Source organism: Geospiza fortis, unplaced genomic scaffold, assembly GCF_000277835.1.
Source record: "Geospiza fortis unplaced genomic scaffold, GeoFor_1.0 scaffold53, whole genome shotgun sequence".
NCBI classification, from domain to species: Eukaryota; Metazoa; Chordata; class Aves; order Passeriformes; family Thraupidae; genus Geospiza; species Geospiza fortis.
In genome coordinates this window covers 9,840,086-9,864,470 of record NW_005054305.1, presented here as the reverse complement: position 1 = coordinate 9,864,470, position 24,385 = coordinate 9,840,086, and the positions used below count along the sequence as shown (strand labels likewise).

The 24,385-nt window shown below is 35.8% G+C and overlaps 1 protein-coding gene across 1 annotated transcript in view; it reads left to right on the top strand.

Annotated features, from left to right (window-relative positions):
• TCEA1 (transcription elongation factor A1) overlaps nt 1–24,165 on the top strand; it is a 26,422-nt gene extending 2,257 nt beyond the window's left edge. The window contains exons 2-10 of the mRNA XM_014312003.2: nt 3,128–3,190; nt 8,251–8,356; nt 16,125–16,212; nt 17,230–17,378; nt 19,224–19,280; nt 20,128–20,282; nt 21,639–21,785; nt 22,714–22,785; nt 23,852–24,165. Coding sequence (XP_014167478.2) covers nt 3,128–3,190; nt 8,251–8,356; nt 16,125–16,212; nt 17,230–17,378; nt 19,224–19,280; nt 20,128–20,282; nt 21,639–21,785; nt 22,714–22,785; nt 23,852–23,860 — 846 coding nt within the window. The 3' untranslated portion in view covers nt 23,861–24,165. The remainder of the gene's footprint in view (nt 1–3,127; nt 3,191–8,250; nt 8,357–16,124; nt 16,213–17,229; nt 17,379–19,223; nt 19,281–20,127; nt 20,283–21,638; nt 21,786–22,713; nt 22,786–23,851) is intronic.
• The last annotated feature ends 220 nt before the right edge of the window (nt 24,166–24,385 follow it).

Genomic DNA, 24,385 nt, shown 5'->3' with positions numbered 1-24,385 from the left:
CTCTTGGTGATTTGCCTTGACTAAGGATTTAATTGCAGCTGTGCAGATTTCATAACTATTTTAGTGAAATGATATGTGCAGTTCTTTTGTTTTGAAGGAGGAGATAATATGATTTAGTATTTAATGTGCTGTGCCATACACATTTCTGCTGCTGCTTCAAATTGAAATAGATACTACTCCTCCTTCAGAACTGTGATTGGATTAAAACCTGTAGTGCCTTCCTTTGAGCTTCTGTTGTATGTAAGTACACCTTTCTTTCATTAAGCTGCTTAATGAATAGCTATTAAAACTAAGGCTGCACCCATGGATTAAAAAAAATCAAGAATGCTTGAGTAAATTTAGAGAAGAAAATAAAATCGTCTGTGTTATTAAATGTATACTCCTTTAAGTAGAACAAAATTATGACTGGATAGCTCTGCTGTCTTCAAAAATGTGCTTCATTTTCTATTGCCTGAAGCTCAGCTTTTAAAATATGACTATAGAATACCATTTTGTGCTGTTGTGGTCTGACCAACTGAAAGAAGCTGAGAGGAGTAATCTACTGAGTCTGTATGAAGCTGACTTCTGTTAAGTGACAAGGTAAATTGAAAGCCAGCCAGCTTAGGAGAATGGGACATAGCCTTTCATTTTCTATAAAATTACAGAAATGCCTTTAAAAGAGGTTTTATAACAACAGTCTTAATGACTGGGGGGTTTTTGACCACAGAAGTCTTACATTAGGAGAAAAGTAATTACAAGTTATGCTGTGCAACTTTCCACACTAGTTTTAAGATACAGAGAGCATTTGACTTTATGCTAAGAAAAGTGATTATGAAAAGCTGTTTATTTGGTACAAGTTTAAAACCAATTTAAATTTAATTTTAAAGCATCTAATTCTTGGTGCACAGTATAATTGATTAGAGAAGTGAAGGCTTAGAAAGGATTAGTGCATTATCAATTTTGGTAATTTGGTAGAGAAACCAGCATAAAAGGTAGATAACATCTGTTAACCTGTTGTTTTTTGGTTGGGTTTGGCTTTTTTGTTTTTTGTTTGTGTGTTGTTTTTTTTTTTTTGTTCTTGTTCATTTGTGGGATTTTTTGCAGGGTGTTTTTGTTTGTTTGCTTGGTTTTTTGTTTGTTTTCTGTTTTGTTTTATTTTAAAATTTGTTGCATGTCAATCTGCATGTCAACCTGCTATATATCAAGTTGCTAGTATTGGAAAACATTTACTCTGGGAATAATAAATTTGTTTTCACATGTGCAGTTGGGAAGGGATATAGCAGACAAAGGAATTTTGACTAGGCTGTATTTCTAAGATGAGATAAAGAGAATGCTACTTTGCATTACAGTGTTACTTTCATATTGAATTTGCAGACTATAATCAGCTGTGTTAATTTTAAAATTACATGCTGTGTACAGTGTGCTAATAACTTAATTAGTTTGGAGGTAAGTTTTATTGGATTATATTTTTTAAAATGGCACATTGACTTCTGTCATGAGTTTTGTTTTGGCTAGGAAAATTTTCTTGAATTTGATTTTGTTTTGTAGCAGTGAAGATAATTAATTTGCTTTATTTGGATCTGGGTTTGCACAGAAGAAACCACGCTTATGGCTGTTGAGAGAAAGATATGGTTTAGCATGCCAACTCAATTTAGCACCTGAAAACATTGTGACATTTCTCAGTCTTGCATCATGCCGCTAAAATTCTGTGGTTGAGACTGGAGAAGTTTTGTATAACATGAATAAAACTTAAATGGAACTTTTACTATCATAGCAAAATACTAAAACTTTAGCTTTATATGTTAATTGAATTTATGTGAGGTGGGATTTCGTGAAATGTGTGGGTTTGGAGGTTTCTTTGGGTCAGAAGTGTTTGAAAAACAAAGGTTGTAGCCAACATTTGAAGGTATCCAAAGCTGAGGGTTTTCAAATGTGACACCAAAGTTCCACTTCCATCTTTCTCAACCTCCTGGTGGCTATTTTATCTTTAGTGGTTAAAGTGTAAGACTGCAGTTGTAGCAGAATATTTTAAGTTTCCTTGCAACAGGTGTTACAATAGAAGTTGATTAGGGAGAATTTGAAAAGCAAGCAAAATGCAAAATAAAATAGGATGAGTGAAGAGGTAAAGAAAGAAAAGGGAATCAAATTCCACAGATTTACAAATGCAAATTTTGTGGGATTTATTTCCAAACCTTATGAATTTAAAAAAAAAAAAAAGGTAATGAACTGAGCCTGAGTGAACTGAAGGGCCTCTTGGATGCGCAGGCAGTTGTTGCCTCCCTTCTGTTCATAGCTTCCAGGTTCAGCACCACGTGCACTTGAATAACAGCCAGATCATCTCAGCCTTTGGGAGGTTTGTGTGGGCTGACAGCCCATGTGCACAGCCAGAAGTGGATGGTGCAGAGCTTTGCTGAAGTAGAGTTGGTAAATCATCAAGGTTGGAGAGGTTAGAGAATTACAGAGCCCACATTTATGCAAACTTTTTTAAAGTTGGGCCTGTATTGCTAAAGAATGAATTGTTAAAGTGGCTGGGTATAGACTTTGTTAACATCTAATAGTGCAATCTCTGAACTTGATTCATCTATCTAGAAAGCTGCTTACACAGAAGTAGTTAGTACCTTTCTAACAGTCTTAGCAGGGGAAAAAGAAAAACCCACGATGTGTGGCTTTACCACATCACCACAAATACAGTTAGGAATGATGTCTGTGTATGTTTTACATATATATATGTGCATTATTGATGGACTGGGCAGAGCTTCTCAACTCCAAGTTCTTGTGCTAAAACTGATGTGGTTGTTCTGAACTGAAAATTTCTGCTGTTGTCTGGATTGTTTCTGATGCTGAAGCAAAACACCCTCGAAGATGTGTGTTGGTTAAGTAGTAATTGACAGAATGCTTTGATTGTTATTTGAGTTACATGGCATAAAACTCCCCTAATCTTTGAGTGAATACTTTGATTTCCAAGTTAAGGCCTGTTAATGCTTAGAGTTTGTGAAGTGTAATATTCCTTATTCTAGTTCTGTGGATAAATTGAGAACTGGCAGCTTGAACACAGTGCCCTGAAGGCAGATAAGATTATATTGTTGATATTTTATTTGGAGTTCCTGATTGCTACTAAGTTGACTTCTTATTTTCTTTCTTTTTTTAGGCTGGAGCTCTTGATTTGTTGAAGGAGCTTAAGAATATTCCCATGACCCTTGAGTTACTACAGGTATGATTTTCTTATTGTTGTTGTGTTGCAAATGTTAACTCCCTAATGAAGAAGGTGGAGCCAGCAGATTTGAAAGGGGGTTACACTATTTAAATAGATTCCTAAGTCCAAAGTCCTTGGAAGCATCAGTTTTGTTACTTGGTAATCTAGTCTCACTTCACCTGATGTAGCACACTTATCTTAAGTATTTTCTTCCAGCCAACTCTTAAAGTTTATGTTTCTGATTAAGTTGAGAGTTATGAATTTTGTCATGGACGAGGGAGAAGAGCTGCTTACAAATTTACCAGACATAGAATCTTACATTTTCACTCTAATGCAAATGAGGTGTTGTTTCCTTCCTCTTGAAGGAGAATGCAACTGATTATATCTGATACCATCTTTTCTTATGTAGTTAGTTATGGTTTTGCCTTGTAAGTGAGGAGAAACATGTTTGATACTTTTTAGGCAAGTTGTATTTACACACACTCCATGTCCCCTCCTCCCTTGTTCTGAGTAATGTATTTCTTAAGGTAATTATACTCCTCTTTTACTGTCCTGGGCTGGAGTGATGGAGTGGTACAGTCCCTCCCACTTGCATGGATGCTCTCACTAATGCTGCTTAGATTTATATCTTTAACAATATTTCATATATTATTTGTAAATTCTTTAAAAAAATAACCTTAGTCAACTTTCCTTACATGACAAGTTTCAGAGCATGTAATGTAATTCATCAATGAACAGCTTTTGTTCCAAACTAGCCAGATATTCCCTGTCTGTGAAAATTTTAAAATTTCAGTTAAATCTGAGACCTGATTTGCTGTAGTAGCCACTTAAATTGGAGGAGACTGAAAAGTAACTTTTTTCTAGGGGGCAATTAATGATCACAGATAAAGAATTAGCTATAAAGTTCAAATTTTAAAGTTGTCAGAAGTGATAACATTTTTGATTCATGGGTCCTATATACTTGCAGAATGTACTTAGTAAGTTATTATTAATACTATTTCTGACAGTAAATAGGATTTTTAAGGTGTCACTTCTATGCATGAATGCTGGTACAACTCTGATGCTTTGTCCCGTATGTTCAACCTTCTTCTTTAAAAAGAAAACAAACTCAAACTCCCCCCAGAAAAAATACCCCTCACGAAACAAGAACAAAACCCTGAAAACCCTTCTGGTTAACCTGATTTTTTGGAGTTTCTTTGTGCAGGTCTTAATGCAAATTATATCTTGCATTAAGTATAATAACATTATTTTGCCTTTGGAGTTAAAAATTTCTCTGCAATAGCTCTGGAATTTCAAGTACTTTGGGATACTCTTGCATAGTGCATTGTCTGTACCTTAGTTAGGAAGCTTTTCATGAATATCTGTTGCTGTATTCAAAACAGTTCCCCTGCATGAGATTGCATTTAGCAACATATTTGGACTCTGTCCTGGTTTAGAGCAAATTTGGGAGAGTCCCCAAAGGAGCTCTGGTAGGAAAGTAAATTCAATCGGCCCCTCCCCCTCACTGGTCCGGGAGAAAATACCTCCTTGGAGAAAAGTGGAAAAAAACTGTTTATTAAACAATAGAACGTAAACAATATTAAACAGTAAAACCCCTTGCTGCTCTAAAAGAGATGACAAAATGAGAAACCTCCCGTCCCCGGGTTGCAGCCCAGCTCACTCAGTCTCTTATCAGTCCCTCTGGTGCTGGAAATTGTCACAGGCCAGGCCCGGCCCGGCCTGGTGGCCACAGGTGCAGCTGCCAGTGCTCCCCTGGGTGTTCAGTCCAGAGCAGGTTCCAAGAGGTCCAAAGAAAAGGAAAAAAAACCAGTCCAGGGAACTTCTTTGCCTCAGCCAGCTAAAACTAACTAAAAGCAAGGGAGGGCTCTCTGTCCCGCTGTCTGTGGTCCACAGACAACACAGTCCAGGAGGAATGTGTGGGGGTGAGAGCACTGTCTGAAAAAACTGCGTGCTTCTTCCCTCCCCCCTCCACTCTCTGCAACAAGTCTTAAAGGTGCAAAACTTACTATTATTCAGCATAAATAAATGAGACGATTTGGGGATAAAAGCATCATATAGTCAGCCCAGGACAGACTCAAATTTACTTTTGTTTTTCCTTGAGAGTTTGATAAAATATTAAGTCTGACATAAATTTTCTTTGTTGGCCTCCCAAATTTGCTTAAGCAACAGTGGGCTCAGAGCGAGAGCTGAAATGTGAAGAAATCGTTCTCATTGCTCTGGTGGTGGATCATTAGTGTGCCAGTGTCAGGAAGGGTGATGATCATGAGATAGTGGAGGCACTGTCTTCCTCTGTGCAGATCAAGACTTCTGACAATTGTGTTTGAATTGATGAAATACAAAACAAAAGTGAAAAGCATACTTCCATACGCATTTTTAAGAAGCTTTGAAGGCTGGCTACATTGAGAAAAGCTCTGCTAGCTCTGTTATTCCTGTATAATAAAAGAAGTGATGATTTTTTGTGTAATACCTCTCCTACCTCACCCTGAAATTATGAGGTCCTCTGACGAGTTTCACAGGTATGTGCAATAGGAAGGTGCATATTAGTAGTCTGGACTTGTGCTGGTGTCTTTTGTCTTTCTTACCACATTTATTTTCACAGAAAGCTGAAGTGATTACAGGCAATAATACCACTGTGTCACGTCTGATGAGTTTTATGTAAGCAAGCTGATCCTTGCTCAGCTAGGCAGGGAGCCAGTATGCTTTCTCACACAATTTATCCCGTGGTCTGACTTGCAAATCTGTTTAGCAGCTTCAGAGCATTAAAGGCATCGTGTCCCTGGTGCTAATTGTGGTTAGTGCACAGCTAAACAGTGAGTGACACAGTCAGGCTTTATTTTCACAAACAGGTTTTACAGGAAGTTATACACACCTGTGCAGAAGTAGGCTGTGATGTGCAGCCCTTGTTAATGGCTTTAGGGCAGTTCACTGGCAAGACCTGGAAACCCAGGGGTGGTTATTCTTCAGTGGTTGGTTTGGCTCTGCTTTGGTCTGAGTGCTCAGCAGTTCTCTATCCTCATACACTTACAGTTTAAAGTTGGAAGCAGGTCTGCTTGCTTTGGTGGTTGCTCTCCCACCCCAGCTGTGTTCCTTACATTTTCATTTGTTCTGGTTTAGAGGACACCTGCTGCCCCCATGTGCTCTGCTTTGTGTTCAGTCATAGGTTACTTGTGCTCACTACTGCTCGCACCTACTGAGGGCTGCTGGCCAAAGCTTGAGTGCTTCAGGGAGGAAACAGCTGTCTTATGCTGTCTTTGACTGTCTTTACTCTGAAAGCAGATGAAAAGTGCTCTAGAATTTAAAGTGGGGAAGAATGAAAATACTGGAGTTTTTCACTTGACAATGGCAAGAGACAGGACGACTAAGGAAATTTCAAATACTGTCAACTGGTTTGTCACTAAAACATTGTAATTTTGAGAATATAACACTGATCTTTTGTGACTATCTGTGCCAGTTAGAAGGCAAAATTAGTAGATCATTACTTCCTATCTTCAGGTAGACCTGATCCGTTCTCTATAAAAGCAAACAAATGAGTTATTGTTATGTACTGCTTAAAGAAAGCTGGCAGTTCAGAAAGTTCCCATAAAAAGTCCCTCTTGTGTGATCAGAAGAAGAAGTTATTCTGATTAGTTTTGAGTTTTACTTGAGTTTTTGGATTTTACTTAGCTAAGTATTTATGTTTGCGTGTTTTCCCATCACTGATGAACATAGGCTGTTGTTGTGCCCAGCTATTAATGGAGGGTTGGGTTTTTTAGTAGATACATTTTCCTCGTCCAGATGTGGTATTTTATGGATTTTCAAGGACATGGTATTTTTTTACTGTCTGAACATATTGTTGAGATTTAAGTGTTCAAAATATCAAGAAAATGGGCAGTACCATTAATGTGGGTGAGCAGAGTCCATCTCGGAACCTTTTAGTTATAGGTGAGTAACCATCTGTTCTGTTTTCTTTAATTCAAAATGCATGTTTAGAGCTGATGCTCAGGCCTGAGGTTATTTAATGTGTACTTGGCTGAAATAGCTATGGATTATTTCAGTATGTTTCCAGTCATTTAGCACATCCATGGTGCCTCAGAAAGTGTTGTTTGGGTTGTAAGAAGTAATTTACAGGAACAAATCATTTCCATTTTTAGCAAGCCACAAAGATTTAAATTTTCCTTTTAAGAAGAAGGAAGTTAATGATGATCTACTGCAAAAGCAAGTAGAGTAATATATATTTAGTGAGTCCTGTAAATGGTAATGCAACAAAACTGAGCATCTTAACAGCAAATAAAAAGATTTAGTGATCAGTCAGAATACAAAAAGATAATAAAATCCTTATTTGTATTGTTAAATTCTTTTCTTCTCTTGTGAAGCTAAAAGGCTGGAAATTTTCTCCTTGTTACATGTACACATTCACCATAAATCTTCTAAAATGTTTCTGTTGAGCTCTATGTCCTCATCTTCTGAGTCTTGAAAGGTGTGAGTTGTAACTTATTCCCATATTCGCTCTGTAGGTGGCAGTAGTGGCAAAGGCTTAAAGCTTGTCACTGTCTTGGCCTTTTCAGAAATACAGGATACCTCATTCTTTAAAATCTTAAACACAGAGAGTCCTGCTTCTGTCTAAAGTCAGAACTCTCTGTGCTAATGATTCTCAACAATCTCAGTATCACCAAAATTTTTAGGTTACTGAAACATGCTTGCTCCCAGCTGGGTATTACAGCTTTTTCCGCAGCCACTAAATCTGAATTCTGAGAGTATGATGTCAATGAAGAAGTCAGCAAGCTTCTTATACTGTTGAAATATAAATACAGTCGTTAACCCTTGTGCCCACCATCACTGCCCACCCTTCCCCAATTTTTTGTCACAAAGACAGATGGTAATACTGTTGTATTTCTTTTTAAAATGTCCGTGTTGTTAAAATAATTTTTCTAAAGGCTTGCAGTATTTTGTCCTGCAAATCATAAGAAAAAAGGAAACAAACCCACCACAAAAGAAAAAGAAAAAAGATACTGTAAAAATTAATGTCAAAGTACAAATTCATATATGTTTATTTGTCTTCATGTCACTTGTGATAAAGTATATTTCTATTTCTTTTGCAGTCTACCAGAATTGGAATGTCAGTGAATGCAATACGCAAGCAAAGCACAGATGAAGAGGTTACATCTTTAGCAAAATCTCTTATCAAGTCTTGGAAGAAGCTGTTAGGTATGGCAACAGAAACATCCCTGCTCTTGCATGTTTTAACTCTGTGCAGCCTTGGTGCTCATCACTGCCGCTGCCTTGCTTTAGACATATTTGTGCTTTTGTGTGAATGTTGAAACTTCCTGTGCTGGTGTAATTGGTTTTTTACTTTTTGCCTGTCCCTAGGCCATTACTATGAGAGTGCGTGCAGAGAAACAGTTAATGTATTTTATTGGGGCTGGCAGGCAGCAGGAAATCAGCTTCTCTGATGTGATTAATTTCTGAAGTCTCATTGCCTGCAGTTGAGCTGGAGTGCCTGTACTGCAGCCCTGAGCACTAACAAACTTCTTGATTATTTTCTTCATCAAATATAATAAGTGCTCTGAAGAACTGGTGCAAAATCTCATGTGAGAGTGTGGAGGCTTTGATGTTTGGTTATGAAGAGAAATAAACATTAAAAATGTTAAAATCTGTTTGAACTTACAGTAAGTGAGAAACAGAGCTGCACTTTCTAAAACTAAAACCTTCATAATTTTAAACAGCTTACTAATTAGCAACTTAATACTTTTTGTTTAATTTCCCTTAAAGCAATTAATATGCTTAAAACCTTTCTGTTAAGGTTTTATTCAAGGGCATTTGGTAGTACTTAATATGTCTGAAAACACTTAAATCTTGGAATATGTCCAGATATTTTTGTTCATACACTGTGGTGCACTCTGTTTTGTTTCTTTGTATGTAAGCTTAGGTAAATTAAGATTTTTGAAGCTTAAAATTTTAAAATAGAAAAGAGTTTACTTAATGATTTAAATATTTACTGTTCTGTCTGGAAAACTATGCCAAATACCAGGAGAGTGTAAGTCCCCTACCATTTGAACTCAGCTTCATTTTTATCAGTTGTGAAGTGTTTTATCAGATACTTTATTACTGTCTTGTAAATGATACAGAAATACCCTGACTGTCTGTAGAAATGGACAATTTTTCAGAACCTTAAACTTTGATGCTCTAGTAAGAAACAACAGTCTCTACAGCAAACTTTTTAAAGCTACCTTAAAGACTTTTAACCTACCTACTAATAATGTTAGTTTTAGTAGTTAAAATTGGATAATACTAGACATGCTGATAAAACACCTTAAAAATCATAATGACCTTAATAATAAAAGTAAATGCATATACAGGATCTTAGTGTAGGATCTAAATAGGAAATAGTGAAAGTAATATACTTTTTATTTTTAAACTTAAATGTGGAAGTCCAACTTTATTAAATCAGTATATAAAGTGGTAAGGTATGTAAGTGGAGAAATTTACTTGCGTATTAATATTAGCATCAGTTACTCTAAAGACTTCTAGAAGTAGCTGCTGGATTGAGTGATTTAGCTCTCAAGTTATTAAAAGTTATTAGTCTAAGTTTTAAAAACAAAACCCTATCAGTATTTGGTAAGAGTTAATTTTTTTCTTTGAAGTTCAAATTTTTAATCCTGCCACTTAGCTTAGACAGCATAGTAGGGGAGATACTCTCATTTCCAACAGAATTCTCACTGGGAGTGTGCTCAGATGCTGCTCTCCTTGGGGAGTGGGAGATCTGCCTGATTGTTGCAGTCCTTTGACCTAAGGATTTGCCATTTTTTTGTTGAGACACTAAAAATAATTGTCTAATTTTTTTAGTGCTAGAGTTCCTTAAGTCAGTCAAAATTGTCTTAATACGTTGTTACTTAAAGTTTACTGGTGTTTAAGTGTTCAAACATTGTGAAACTTGGGGAGTGTCACTCCTGCCTGGAGGGTTTCCATGCTGTAGTAGTCTGGGTAAGAATGTGGTGCCTGAAGGTCACAGCAGGTCAGTCTGGGTGTAGGCTGCTGTGCAAGGGAGCAGTCCTGACTTCCCTTCTGCCTCTTTGCTCCCTCCTGTGTTACAACTAGTGCTGGAGTGGCTATCCAGAAGACCAGAGCTGGGAACTGACCAGCTGGAAACAAATTGTTTTGTTCATTTCTTCTGGCTTGAAATTTCAGCTATGATTTTTTGGTCCAGCCTGTTTGCAGTTGCTGTTTCCTGCACAGGGATTGTAGCAGTAACAAACAGCTGGGGCAAGGTGGACCTTCCCCTTTTGTAGTTTGCTAGAGTCAGATTGTTTTAACACAGTTGGGAGACTCTAACTAAGGCATTTTGCATGAGATGAAGTCAAATGTGAGGAGCTGGAAAGCAAATAAGAAATATTTGGCATTTATCAGAACTGAGTATTTCTTGAGGCAGTGGGTATGTGACCTTCATTCATGTGGTATTTTTTGTTACAGAACAGATATTGTGTGTACATTATTGTGCCAGCTCTAGTATAATTGTGGTAATGCACTTACTACATAAAATCAAATGAATCCTGAAAATACAGCACTGCTTCCATTCAAAATTTGGGTAGTTAAATTTTCCTTGGTTGTAATGTAGATCTCATAATAAAGCATAGTAAGGCAAATGTTTTGCCTTTTTTATCACTGCTCAGTAACTCATTAGAACATAAAGTTTCATAACTGTGAAAGATAGGGTATAAGTATGGGTGGGAATCTTACAAAGTACTCTTATTCTGTTTTATCATTAGTTTTGACTTTCTTGGAAGAATGCGCAATACCGTATGTTGAGCTGCTTGAGAAATCAGTTTCGATTATGCTGTTTATAGTGCATGTAAAATGGTATGGAGCAAAGATGGCAGCAGAAGCGGACAGCTGTTAATCGTACCAAGCATTGTACTCAGAGCTCTGAAGTCTTTGTGAGTTATTTTTATAAATGACATTTTGAATTTAGGCAAGAATTGTTCACTGTTCAGGCTGCATGTAATGTTTCAGTTCAATGCTATCAGAATTTAGTTTTTAGGAATGCATGGGATACATGAGTACAAATCAAAGTGAGTTGTGAATCACCACATCTTTGTGGCTTGACTTGAGCCTTCCCAGGTTACCAAATGTTTTTGGAAGGGTCAGAAGCTGTGCAGCAGAGGGCTTGTGACCATCTGAAGTGACTCTCTGGGTGAGCCACAGTGCAAGGTCCCTTTCAGATACTTTCTGAAAGTTAAACTACACAGCAGAGGTGGTCACAATTTGCATAAGGAGCCAAATTCAGCTCTCAGAATAAAATGCTGCTCAGTTATAACATGGGATTTACCAATAATGATTGTTTTGCCAAGTAGCTGAATATACAGAGTATACTGTGCGCATAATGAATCTATGCGCACTGAATATACAGAGTATGCTGTGCAGATAATGAATCTATGCAGACACTCATTTAGGTTGTCAGGAGTGTTTCTTATGTTAGAAAAGCAACAAAAATTCCTTAAGGAATATAACCCTCATAATAAATAATTGCTTGCTGATTTGAAGAGTATACAGTGAAAAAGAATGTCCAGCCCTGGAGGTGAACTTTCCTCCAGTAGCTTTATATACTGAACTGAAAATGCAGAAGCATGGCACAATATTCTGAACGTTAAGTGATAATCTGTTGCCAGTGTTAAAAAATTAAAGTGAGGCCACAAACATTTTGAAATGCCTATTTCAAAGAAGGGCATGCCTGAATAATTTTATTTTAAAAGAGTGTTTAAGTGTTAATAACACCAATCAGGCATCACAGAAGTATTTTACTAAGATTACTTTGCTCACAAAATCCTTTGTTATTTCAAACCTGGATTTGATTCTCCTGGAGCCAGCAGGTGCAGTCTAGGACTATCTTACAGGTATGTTAATGCTGTCATAAGTGTTGTTCAAGGACATGTCAAAGCCTACCGGCTTTGCTCAAAAAAAAAAAAATGTTCCTGGCAAAGCAAGTTCTTAAATTAGAGTCTAATAGCATTTACAAATATTATTTACTTTTGATAAGAAGAGTACATGTCTTTATAAGCCATCAAGCAGAATCAAGTGCAAAAACAATTTCAATAGTTTCATTTTCATATCGAGTATGAGCTGTAGAAATCACCTCTGTTGAAATGTACATTTGGAACTGTTCATGTACTGTTAGTAGGTCTGTAATTTGTTAAGCTAATAAATGGTGAGATAACAGCACACAGTGCATTATACTATATAAAAGAAAAACACATATAGTGAATAAGTCCATGTGTCATGGTCTTTTGACACTGATGATAAAAAAATCTTTAGCAAACAGTTCATAATTTTGGTGTTTATTTATGGACTTTTAGATATTCCTCCTTCCATAGCTACTACTGAAAAGAAGCTTTAACTGATCTTATCTTCATGCCTTATTACGTCTTGTAGAGGAATTGCTGACAAGTGTAGCTGCTTGTGCATCTCAAGATTATTTGGTCAGAGTCTGTAAAATGGAGCCTAAATAATTATTGCATATCAAGGTCATTGTTGAACTAATAATTATGTAATTTGATACCTGTTCTCTTATCTCTTTCCTTTAACTTATTTAAACTGAATACTCAGAAAACTTTCCAAGTTCTGGTTGTGATTCTTGAGTATGCAACACACGATATCCCGTTAAATTAAATTTTCATGTGCTTCCAGGTAATAACTAGGCCCCTTTCATTAATGTTTCTGGAATTTTTTTTTACTTTAATATTTTTCTTAATTTGAAGTTAGATTTATAGATTAATAACACTTCATCTTTATATTTTCTAGTTTTTTCTTGTTTCCAGCAAATGTCTAGTGTTGGGTTGTAACAGAAAAATCTAGGAGAAAACTATTAATGGCTTCTAACATTCAGATTAATTATATTATCTGGCTGTATCTTATGCATTAAAATTTCTGGTTTGTTAACACAAACCACTGTTATGTCTTATTTGACCCTGGGGAGATTTTTCTCTGGAGAAGCTTCAAGTATCTTTCAAATTAATTGCAAGTCCCAGGTAGAAACTGCAGTACCATTGTTAAACTTTGAATGTCTTATTTCAATGACTAATAGTCTGTTCTTGTTACTACCATGTTCTTTATATTTTAAAGAAGAAGTATTAATATAAATTAACTTCTCTTATAAAAAAACAAAACTTTGAGATTTTTTTATGGCTGCCTGAAGATGCAATATCTAAAACTGCGAAGTTACAGTTTTCAGTCCTAAAATTGTTGACGATTTCCACTTGTTTCTGAAGACAAATTTGGTAAGTTTGAATAGCTGTATAGAGTTGCAAAAAGGAGCTGCAGAACTTGTAGTTTGTAGTGTATAAATATTTATAATGTTCTGTAGACTTCCTGAGGTGAATCGCATTGGAATTTTTAAAGACATTTCACACAAGGGCCATTTTTTTTCCACCTTACTTTGTTAGAATTTCTGTGGTTGTTCATAGTTCCCATTAGATGTCATTCTGCCTCTATATTAGAGTCTGGTCATTGAATGTAAAATAAGCTAATTAGTAGGGACTTTTAATTTTTCAAGGATAATTTTTCTATTCCCAGAGGATGGATGAAATGCTGCCTAGCAGGCTGTTAATTGCACTCTGTCCTTTTGTCAATACAGTATTTCAGTAAAACAAGATATCCTCATTACTGTGTGAGTTTAAAATGGAAAGCATCTCTTCTAGTGCTTTCCAATTTATGGGCCATAAAGCAACTTAAACACTTAGGATAATATTAACTTTATTTTCAGCTTTTTGAAACTAGATTAAGCACAAACTCTTTAAGTGATTAAAGAAGCTGTGGTTTTGAAGACATACTTGCTAAAGATGTCCAGTTTCAGCTGCTCAAGTCTGACCTTGGTTTGAGACATCCTTGCATAGACTGCAGCTGTAGGAGGAGCTGTGCTTTTATCTATGTGCCTTGTGTACACTCTGCCCTCCATAGGGTAAGAAGCCATTGGGGTATTGGTAGGTGTTGGCAAGTGCCTGCCCTTGGTGAAATGGTGCTGGGCTAAATGGAAGCATTTGATGAAAGAGATCTGGGTGCCAGCTATACCACTGTGGTGTGTGTGCATAATAAGCAGGAGATACACAAGCTGGACCTGAATTTGAACAACTTAAGTGCCAGAAAAAAATGTGTAGGTAAATGGCTGAAGCACAGCTCCTGCTTTGCAGGACTTGAGCTGTACCCCAAGATACCTGTTTGATCTACTGGTTTGTCTTAAAAACTCTGACAAAAATGACATGTACTTAAAACATTATGAAGTTAAATAAGATTGTATGCATATTTGGAACATCTTTAAAGATTATATCATGTAATCAGTTGTTGCCATAGAGAGAGTGAGTATGCATGTTAAAAATGGGAGTTGTTTTCTTTCTCTTAGTGCACTTCAGTTGTCATAGCAGAGAACTCATGTGATCCATTCAGTTCACTCTTGTTTGCTTTCTTAGTGAAATTATTTTTATAAACAGAAGTTGTTAAATTGGTCTCTTTATTACATGTTTTTAATAGCATTTTCAGCTTATTAAAGATGATCACCGAGTGCATCATCTGTGTTTAATTATCTTTTTTTTCCTAAATGAAATTTCTCGTGATGGGTGAGCTCTTGAAGGCTGGAGAAGTATCTTCTTGTGCTTTTCTGGTTTCTGTACTATTTTGTGTGCATCTCCTTATAGGTGCAGCTGGAGACAGGATAGTAGATTGGTGCCTGATCCGATCCAGTACTGCTGTCTCTGGTCTCCTTTTATGATCTTTTTTTTAACGAAGTGGTATTTCTTTGGGTAAATTCCTTAACTCATAGGTTAAGGAAAGGATCAAAATCATCTTCAATTTATTGTTCCTATAAAAATAAAGCCAGTACAGTTATTTTCTGCTTTATAAAAATAAAATTAAAAAGCTTGATGTTTGAAGAGACCCAGATTTGTGTTATGTACAACCAAGTTCCTCTGAGAAGAACAGGGATGGGGGTTCCTCTGGAAATAAGGACACTTTTAGATGCTTAAACAAGGATTTACATGCTTAGTTCAGGATATCTTTGTTGGCAAGACTGAGCCTTAACAGATTTCCCTCCTTTTCTGGTCATGTTTTTAATTAATTTTAAAGTTTGTAATATATGCTTATTCCAGTAATACAGTCTACGAATTTAGAAGTGTAATAGCAGCTTTATAAGGGCTTGGAAAGAGGAATTCACGAAATCTGTCAATCAGTGATGCCAATCTCACTAGGCTTTCTCTGTAGGCAGTAGTGAGCCACTCTTTCTAGAGAACAAATCAAAGCAGGTACTCAATTTAGCCACTCTGAAATCGTCTTTACAATGGAAGGGTGTATGCATTTTTGCTGTGCTAGAGTTAAATGTTGTGATTGTTCTTTTCTATAAAGACTTTTGTCCTTATTCTTTATAAAATCGTAGTGAAACATAACCTGTATGGGAATGGCAGATTCAAATATATTTAAATACTGAGGCAAGTAATTTGAGAGCTATCACAGAATATACTATCTGTGTGTCTGGAAAACTCCTTTGAAAATATGAAAGTGACTTTATATTTTGCCAACTATGGTCTCTTCTACAATATAATTAAAAAGAAAGGCATGTATGTAGTAGGAACTTAAGTATATAAAGCATGGAAGACAAATTCCAGAGATTTGATACAATACCTGGGAAGTTACTGTCTACCTAATGCAGGAGTGTTGGAAAAAATAAATCATAAAAGTCTATGTTTCCATCATGTCTTCACTGCCAGTTTAAGCAGATGCTGGACTTGACTCGGAGCGTCTGTTGTCATGTTTTCCATTTCTTGCATTGGGAGGGTGTTGGGAAGTGGAAGGCTGTACTGCAAGAGAAGGTCAAAGCAGAGAGTGGGAGATGATAGCATTTCTAACTGATTCAGGAAAAATCATGATATTTTATCACTGCTTTAAATCAGTTACTATTTCTGGGTAGAAGAGAGTTTCTCATGTTTTGTATTTCCAGATGGACCTTCAACTGATAAAGATTCTGAAGAAAAGAAGAAGGAGCCTGCATCTTCCTCACAAAACAGCCCTGATGCCAGAGAAGAAAGGTGCTTAATTCTTAATAGCTGTGCAAATAATCTCACTCAGTATAAATTAATATTAAACTATTTGGTCTGAATTGGTAATATTAGAGACAGCTGCCGTGTTCTTTTCTGAAAGATAGAGTTGTACAAGAAACAGTGTGTTGTTGGGGAAGTAAACTGTGCTACTCTTGACATGAAAAAAACCCAGCAAACATAGGTCAAGATATGGCCAGACAAGTTTTGTTTATTCATCTGTTGGTTCTGTCAAATACTCTGTCCTCTCTCGGTACTAGCACCCAGCTTTGAGAATTGTAAAACAACTTTCTCTGCTTTGTGGTAATTGCATATGCTTCTTCTGTGTGTTAGCTTTTAAGTTTAATAAACAGTCTGCACTTTTTTTGGTAAACACAGAGTATGTTACCAGAAAAAGAAGCCTGCATTAATGTCACTGCAGGAGCTAAAGAACATTTACAAAAGAGTATTTGCAAGCCCATTTCTTCTATACATTTCTGACTTCGGTGATCTTTTTTCAGCAGCCATTTTAAAATTGAAGTTTAACCTCTAACTGTATGTCCAGATGGAAGATGAAAACTTGGTTTACAGTTTGCAAAACTACATAAATTGTGGGGGGTTTTTTGTGACCATGGCACCCCTTCAGTACAGTAAGCAGATTTAATGCAAGGCATGCAGAGTGAATGTTGGTGTGATGTGTCGTCACTGTTTCTTAAAGTAAAGGTCTGTGGGAGGATAAAAGATTTCATGTTAATGTAAAGAACTGAGAATTAAAGCTTATGTGCCATATAATGGAATGAAATACCTGCTGTGTCTCTACTGTGTGAAATACCCTATTGAATAGTCTAAAGGCACTTTAAAAATTGTACTGACTCTAGAGCTATAAATAATTTTTTAAAAGGTGGCTTGTGTTCTTATTTTGGAATACCATCAAATGGATGTAGCAAAAGACCCGTATTTTGCCCAGGAACAAAGTTATTTGAAGGGGTAAAAAACATTAATATTGGTTTTCATTTTGCCTTTTTTTAGCAGTTCAAGTAGCAATTCCAGCAGCAGGAAGGAGGAGGGTAGTGCTCCCTCAAATTCTTTCATCCCTTCTTTTCCCCGGGCTCCAAGCACTTCAGACTCTGTACGAGTGAAATGTAGAGAAATGCTCTCTGCAGCTCTCAGAACAGGAGGTGAGCTTTGTAGACTATATTTTCAAGTTTAACTATTTCCTTCCTCTCTGTTTCTGTCTTTCCCACTTTACTTTTTCTCCTACCCTGTAGGGAAGAATAAACCCTGTTTGCATCCATTTGTGTTTGTAGACCCATAAACCAGTTCACCCGAGGTGCAAGTAATGAGTAACTTTGATGGCATGGGGATGTTTCAAAATGCATTTTTGTTGCTGCTAATTCAGGACATTTTGTGACTCAGTTCATCTGATACATTGCCAACAGGGGATCTTGTTTTCAGGAATGTTATTGCCTCCTTAATGCTTCATTTGAATCTTTTTGTAGAGGCTGTTATTTTTTTTTTGTCTCAGTCTTTTTGATGGAGAGGGTGTGACTACATGCAAGACTGCCTTACACCAGAGGTCCTGGGAACCTTCAGATTTTAGTTTTTGAAAGCTGTCTTTCTATTTTGATTTGTTCTTGACATTTCATTAAGATAGCTTGCAATAATAGAGTCTTGCATTGCTCTTAACCTCATGCCTTTTGGGTATCTGTAAATTCCTTGACTGTTCTGTGATTTTTTCTTTTTATCTCTCATATACACTCGGGTGTCTTTAAACTGACAAATTGAATGATTTGCTAGATAAGGAGCAAACAGAAAGCTGGACTTTTCAGAATTACCTGATTTTTTTCTGGTGCATCCTTATCTTTGTCAAAATTATGACCCAGCTCCTATTTCTCTGTTCTTAGATTAGTGTAACTTGGCCCAGTGTAAGTAGACTTCTGAATCATCTGTGCTTACTCTCTTCACTCTTTTATTCTTTCTTTTGATTCATATAATTCAGGTATAGACAATAAGCAACGTTGACTAAAGACCATGAATTAGTGATCATCTGGATATATAGTTCATAGACTTCTTTTGGGACTAGGCAGTCACATACAGCATCTTAGTATTCATAATTCTATGTAGTCTGCATTTTAAATAGTTTTTTAAAAATCTTTTTTGCTGTGTTGCTTTCTACAGCACATCTAAACTGATGATCCATGAGTTTAAAAAATAAGGTTATTTTATTATTTTATGACCTTTGGTATGAGATCAAAGGACAAATGATGTTTGGGTTACTCACTGAAATATACCCATGTTGAAATGAGGCAAACATTATATGCAATTTGTTTTTAAGCTGTCTTGGAAAGATAGATGTCTTTGTGGGGAAGCATTTTGTCAGAAACAGTAAACAGTTATCTTGAGACATTTTAGTTCAAGTGTTTTACTTCCTTCAAGACTGCTGTGATCTATTTCTTCTAATTTATGTCTTTTGTGACACATCTCTGCTTTGCATTAAAAAAAAAATCTAATAAGATTGTTTGTTATTTAATTACCATGTTTCTAATGAAATCTTTCTCTTCCATGCATGCAAAATGTTTATTTGCTTATTCTTGTATTGTATGGACTAAAACAATTGATTAAACACAATATAAAATGTTTCCCTTTTATAATAGTTTGTTCTATGCACAGGCTGTGGAGATGGGAGAGATGCCAAGCCCATTGAAATATTTTAGATTTTTCTGTATAACAATGGTTTTTGTTTCTATTTGTGCTTGCAGCTAGGTATCAGAAGTTTTTTGATTTTTAAATGTTTTTGACTCTTTTAAACTTCTGTTCTCCTTCTTTTGCTTACTTGTGTTCTTCCAAGTAATAAATTTTGAAAGGTTAAGTATGTAGTAAATTAAAATTACATATACAGCAAGAAGACTCACTGCAAGTGTTTTATAATTTGCTGAGTTTCAGCATTCTGGAACTGTAGGGATCTCAGGAATATAGAACACAGAGTGTCAGGTTGCTAATATTTTATAATTTGTTTTCCTCAGATGATTACATTGCTATTGGTGCTGATGAAGAGGAGCTGGGTTCTCAAATTGAAGAAGATATCCTTTGTTGTATATGTGTGCTCTAGAGCAGGAGTGTTTTTGAAAAACACAGTAATTTTCAAACTAATTAACTTGATCTATATATTGAGTGTTTTTATATTTCATATAAAACAAAAATGGTAACTGTGTTCAACACATCAGTACATAAATTTAGTGTTTAAAAAATCAGCCCAACCTAAATGATTTGCCTTAAAATACGTAGGAATGCATGTAGGTGAGTGTGTGTGGGTTCTTTTCAGCTCAATACGTTTTCCTTGTAGCGCAATATTATATCTTACTGAAGCATTCTTACATAAAATGCTGGGCTCTTCTATGCTATTTTAAAATCTTTTCTTGTGAGTAGTCTTAATAATTTTCTAGTGTCTTTATTTAATTTTCTACAAGTTTATTTCTAAATGAATTCACAGTTCTCAAAAGGGTGGTTCTGGTACCAGTGTTTGAATTGTTCCAGAACAGAGGTCTGTACTTCTTTTTTTAACAAAAAAATTTGTGTGAATGAGCTGTCATTGTTTGAATATTTCATTCAGAAATTAATTAATTCTCAGGATGAGATCAAGAAACTGGACATAAAGTTATGGGTGACTTTTCACAATTACAGTTGAGGTCCTACTACCCAAAAATTCGTATTTCATTGACTCTGTGCTAAGCTATGATTAGGCTTCAGAAGGTTGTGAATTCTGCTGTGTTGAACAGGAAAGTAGCTGTTGGTTGGGGTGGGGGGAGGACTTGATGGACAGTGGAGAAATGCATTGGTTTAGAGCTTGCCCCCCAAAATGAATCCTTTCTAATGCTCTGTTTTACTCTATTTTATTTATCCATGTTTTGTTCCTTAAATTGAAAGCACCTATTTTTCAAGAATTAAAAAACACTGATATGAAATACAAAAATAGGGTACGAAGTAGGATAGCAAATCTCAAGGATGCGAAGAACCCTAACCTAAGGAAAAATGTATTATGTGGAAACATTCCTCCTGACAAATTTGCTAAAATGACGGCAGAGGTAAGTAAAGCACAGGTCTTGGACTTATGTCCTGGCCTGTATTTATTAGCCTTAAAAGTAATTTGTGTAAGCTGGCATACTTCTGAATGACTGTGGCTTTTTTGTGGCTTGCAGAATCTGAATTACAGGGCTGTGTTGGGGTAGAGGGCATGAAAGTGTCTTTACAAGTCAAAATAGATCTAGAAATTCAAATGAAAAATGAGATTTTATGTGAGAGAAAAGTGAAAGCACATCTTCTTGACATCTGTTTTCAGTTCTGTAGTTCTGCTTCTATGTGTTAGATTCTGCCCCATCACATGAAATATAAAAGAGTGTCTTCGAGACTGAGAGAAATTAGTTATGGTCAACTAATGAAAATTGTGACTAACTTTATTCCAAAAGAAAGTTGTGCTGGGCTTTTTTGGTGGTTTTTTTTTTTTTACTATAGCTTTACATAAAGGTTAGGGCAAACAGAGGCTGGTGAAAGAATGTGTAAAAAAAGCAAATTGTACCTTCAATATGTATTTTGATTTTCTTTGTCCTACATATTTATGTACGTATGCACAAACATATGTTTTGTCCTGTCCACCACACATTCTTTGTTTGATTAATGTTTTGGATTGAAGTGTCAAATGGCTAAAACCCCCTTAGTGTTAAGATCACTTCTTAACAGTAGTGAAAGAGCATTGATACAAGATTTTCATTCCACATGGGTTGGTGAATAAAATTGTATTGAACAAAAATGTAACAAATTGGTTTTGCTGTGCACACTTGATTACTAGACCTTGTGGAGATCTTGTGCACTAAAACTATTTTAAAGGAAAAAGAAAATAGATGATTCTGAACGCTTTGGTTAGTGTTTAGAAACGAAGTTAATATGATTTCTGGTGACATATGGTAAATTATGGCTGTACTGTATTTATCAGTACAAGTAGAGGAGTCAAAAAAACGGAAATTTTTTCCTGTAATAAATGTTACATAGGTCAATGAAATAATTATCCAAGGATCTAACCTAGGTAGATCATCTTTTTTGCCTCTTTGGAGGACTTCTAAGTCCTCTACCCTGCCTCGCTTACATTTCTGAATTTTAGAAGTGTATTGGCATAGAAATGTTTCTAGATGCTTGATGTTGTAACTTGTACTTTTTTTTTCTATCTGTGTTAAAAAGAGAACATTTTTAACTTCCTGTAGCTTCTGTGCTGTGAAATAGCCCAGCTTAAGTCTTGTAAAATCAAAAATGTGTAGAATTACATTGCGCTTCAACAGAGTTGTTGTTCATGGATTCTAAATAAAAAAATTGTATTGCCTCACACAGTGGTAACTTGTTTTGAAGCTAAAACTCTCTAGTAAACTCTGTCTGATCTTTGTCCTTTATAGGAAATGGCAAGTGATGAGCTGAAAGAAATGCGCAAAAATCTAACCAAAGAAGCTATCAGAGAGCACCAGATGGCTAAAACAGGAGGTACCCAAACTGATCTGTTTACATGTGGCAAGTGCAAAAAGAAGAACTGTACATACACCCAGGTGCGTGGTTATTCCAATTCTTGGTTTTCCTTTTTCAAACCTTAAATCCTATATAAAGATTGTCCGAGAAAAAGAAATGGAATTGCAAAATGAACTTCCAGCAAAATGTTGACAAATTACAAAACGTGAAGGTAGCTGGATCTACTTAGTTGTGCTTATGTAAAGCAAGTTTGTTGTATTTATTTGCCAAAAATTTTGTGTAGATCCAAGCTGAGTGTCTGTATAGACTGAAACTTGAGTTTCTTTGCAATGCTGAATTCTTGATAATTCTTAATGCATCATATTCATAAGGGTTTTATGTGGAGGAGAGATACTGTTTTTAATGTGTTCTGTGTAAGCTTATTTTTACAGATGGACTGAATAGCAGAAAATGATATATATATATATGTATATCCACATGTATATTTATATATATATTTAATGTACCATTTGACTAACACCAGACCCTGATTTGCAGTCATTCCTACAAGCACAGAAAAGGTGTTTAATTGACTTAACTGTGCTTCAGGGAATGTAATTTTCATCATAGGATCAGCTGCATTTATATTTTGTACTGTTTATCAGGTGCTTTAAATAGCAAGTTGTTTTTCGGTCATAAGACTTTTAAGCCTTTGCATTGGTAAATGTATGTGAAGCTGTACTGGCCACTGTACTTTTAGTGCAAAATCTTCTAGAAATACATGCACAGTTTCAGTGCGGAAATTGGTATTTTAGTGCTACTAAATCTCTCAAAATCCCAAGTTTATCGTGGCTTTATAGCAAGGCAAAAAGCCCAGTTTCAGTTGATACATAAAGTTAACTTGTATTTTTATGCAAATTTGTTTCCTTAATGTTAAACTTTATTTTAAACAGTTACATTGAACACACACTAACGAAAATTGACGATACTAATTTTCCTTTTCCGTTCTGGCTCTTGCCTTTGCCAAAGGTTCAAACCCGCAGTGCTGATGAACCCATGACAACGTTTGTTGTCTGTAATGAATGTGGAAACAGATGGAAGGTAAGACTGTTAGACTGCTCTGCATATCTGATAGCAGGCAGCCAGCCTCTGTGCTTAATTTGGGTTTACAGTAAATGTGACAAACCACTTTCTGTTGACTTTTGGTTACTTCTTAACCCATTAATGATATTACATGTTGAGATTGCAAAGTAGCTTTAAATTAGAAATATATTTTTGACTGAAGGTGTGAGATCTCTCAAGAAGGTTGGTGGCAGAGGGGGAGGGAAGTCAGGACTTAGTCCTTGCGACATTTAGTTACAATACTGCTTTGCCATACGACGTGGTGACGAGCTAGTCACTCTGTTTTCTCTTTCTTCACCCAAAGTTCTTTTAACTGGTTTTAATCTCTGCTTTGGTGAGTGTAACAGGCCTATTTTAGACCTTTTGTTGTTACTGTTTCTTCTGTTTTTTTGCTATTCTGAAAAGAAGAATATAGAAAAGAGAGATGACTGCTGCTGTATTCCTGTGCCAAGATAAGTGTAGGGCAGTGATAACTTGATTGAATCTTTTTTTTAAGTTTGGGAAACAGGAATTTATAAAGCTTCTGAGAAACACTGGTAGTTCAATAAAACAGAGAAAGACTGAAATGAAGGGCTTGTAAAATTTACAGTTTAAGATGTGATCACATGCCATAGGAAGCATGATAACCTGATTCTGTTATTTTTCTATGTTAAGAATGCTGCAGCTCTGCAGGGCCGTGCCATGGTGTATGTTAAGATTTCCACATAAAAAATATTTTATGTATCTTGGTTTACATAGCTTATTGCTGAATATTGTTCGTATATAACCTCTGAGATATCTAAATAATATATATAAAGCTTAGAAATCATTTCATGGAATTGTTTGCAGTAACTGGAAAAGTGTATTTGTCCTTAAAACCTTATGTAAGGTAGCAGTTACAGAAGTGTCTGTATACAGATGCCTGAAGGAATGGTTAAAATATAAGCAAGTGCTTTAATTAGTAATTTCTGTGTCCTAAGTATGGTGTTGTATTTCTGTTTCTTCTTGCAGAGGTTTAGAGCTAAGATGTATAAAGATCTCATAAAGCATTATTTTCTTTTGACAGTTCTGTTAGAAGAAGAAATTGTCAAGACTTCTGGACCAGTATGAACAAGGATTTTGTAATTAGCTTTAAAAACTAGACTAAGTATCTAGCTTCCTGCAAATGAGAGGGTTTTTTTGGTTTTTCTTTTCTTTTTATTTCAAAGCAGCATACATGCCTCAATTTAGCCTTTGTTTTGACACAACCATCATTTCCTTAAATGCCTTCCTATAGCTGGTAGTCAGTAGGGCCAGGTTGCTCAATTGTATGGTGAATTTTAAAATATTTTTTCATTTTTATAAGTAAGTTGACATTAAACTTTTACCAGTTAAACATTTTGGTAATTGTCTTGTTTTTTTCTAACTATGTGAATAATGTACTGTATTTTTTGTGGTCTGAAATATACACGCTCCTCCTGTGTATATTTTGCCTCTCCACATTTGCTCGGTTGTAAGAATGAAATTTGTTTCTCTCTGCTCTGTTCACTTTTCTGTGCAAGCAGAAAAGGTATATAAGTTCCTCATAACATTAAACTCAGTTGTTAACTAATACACAATT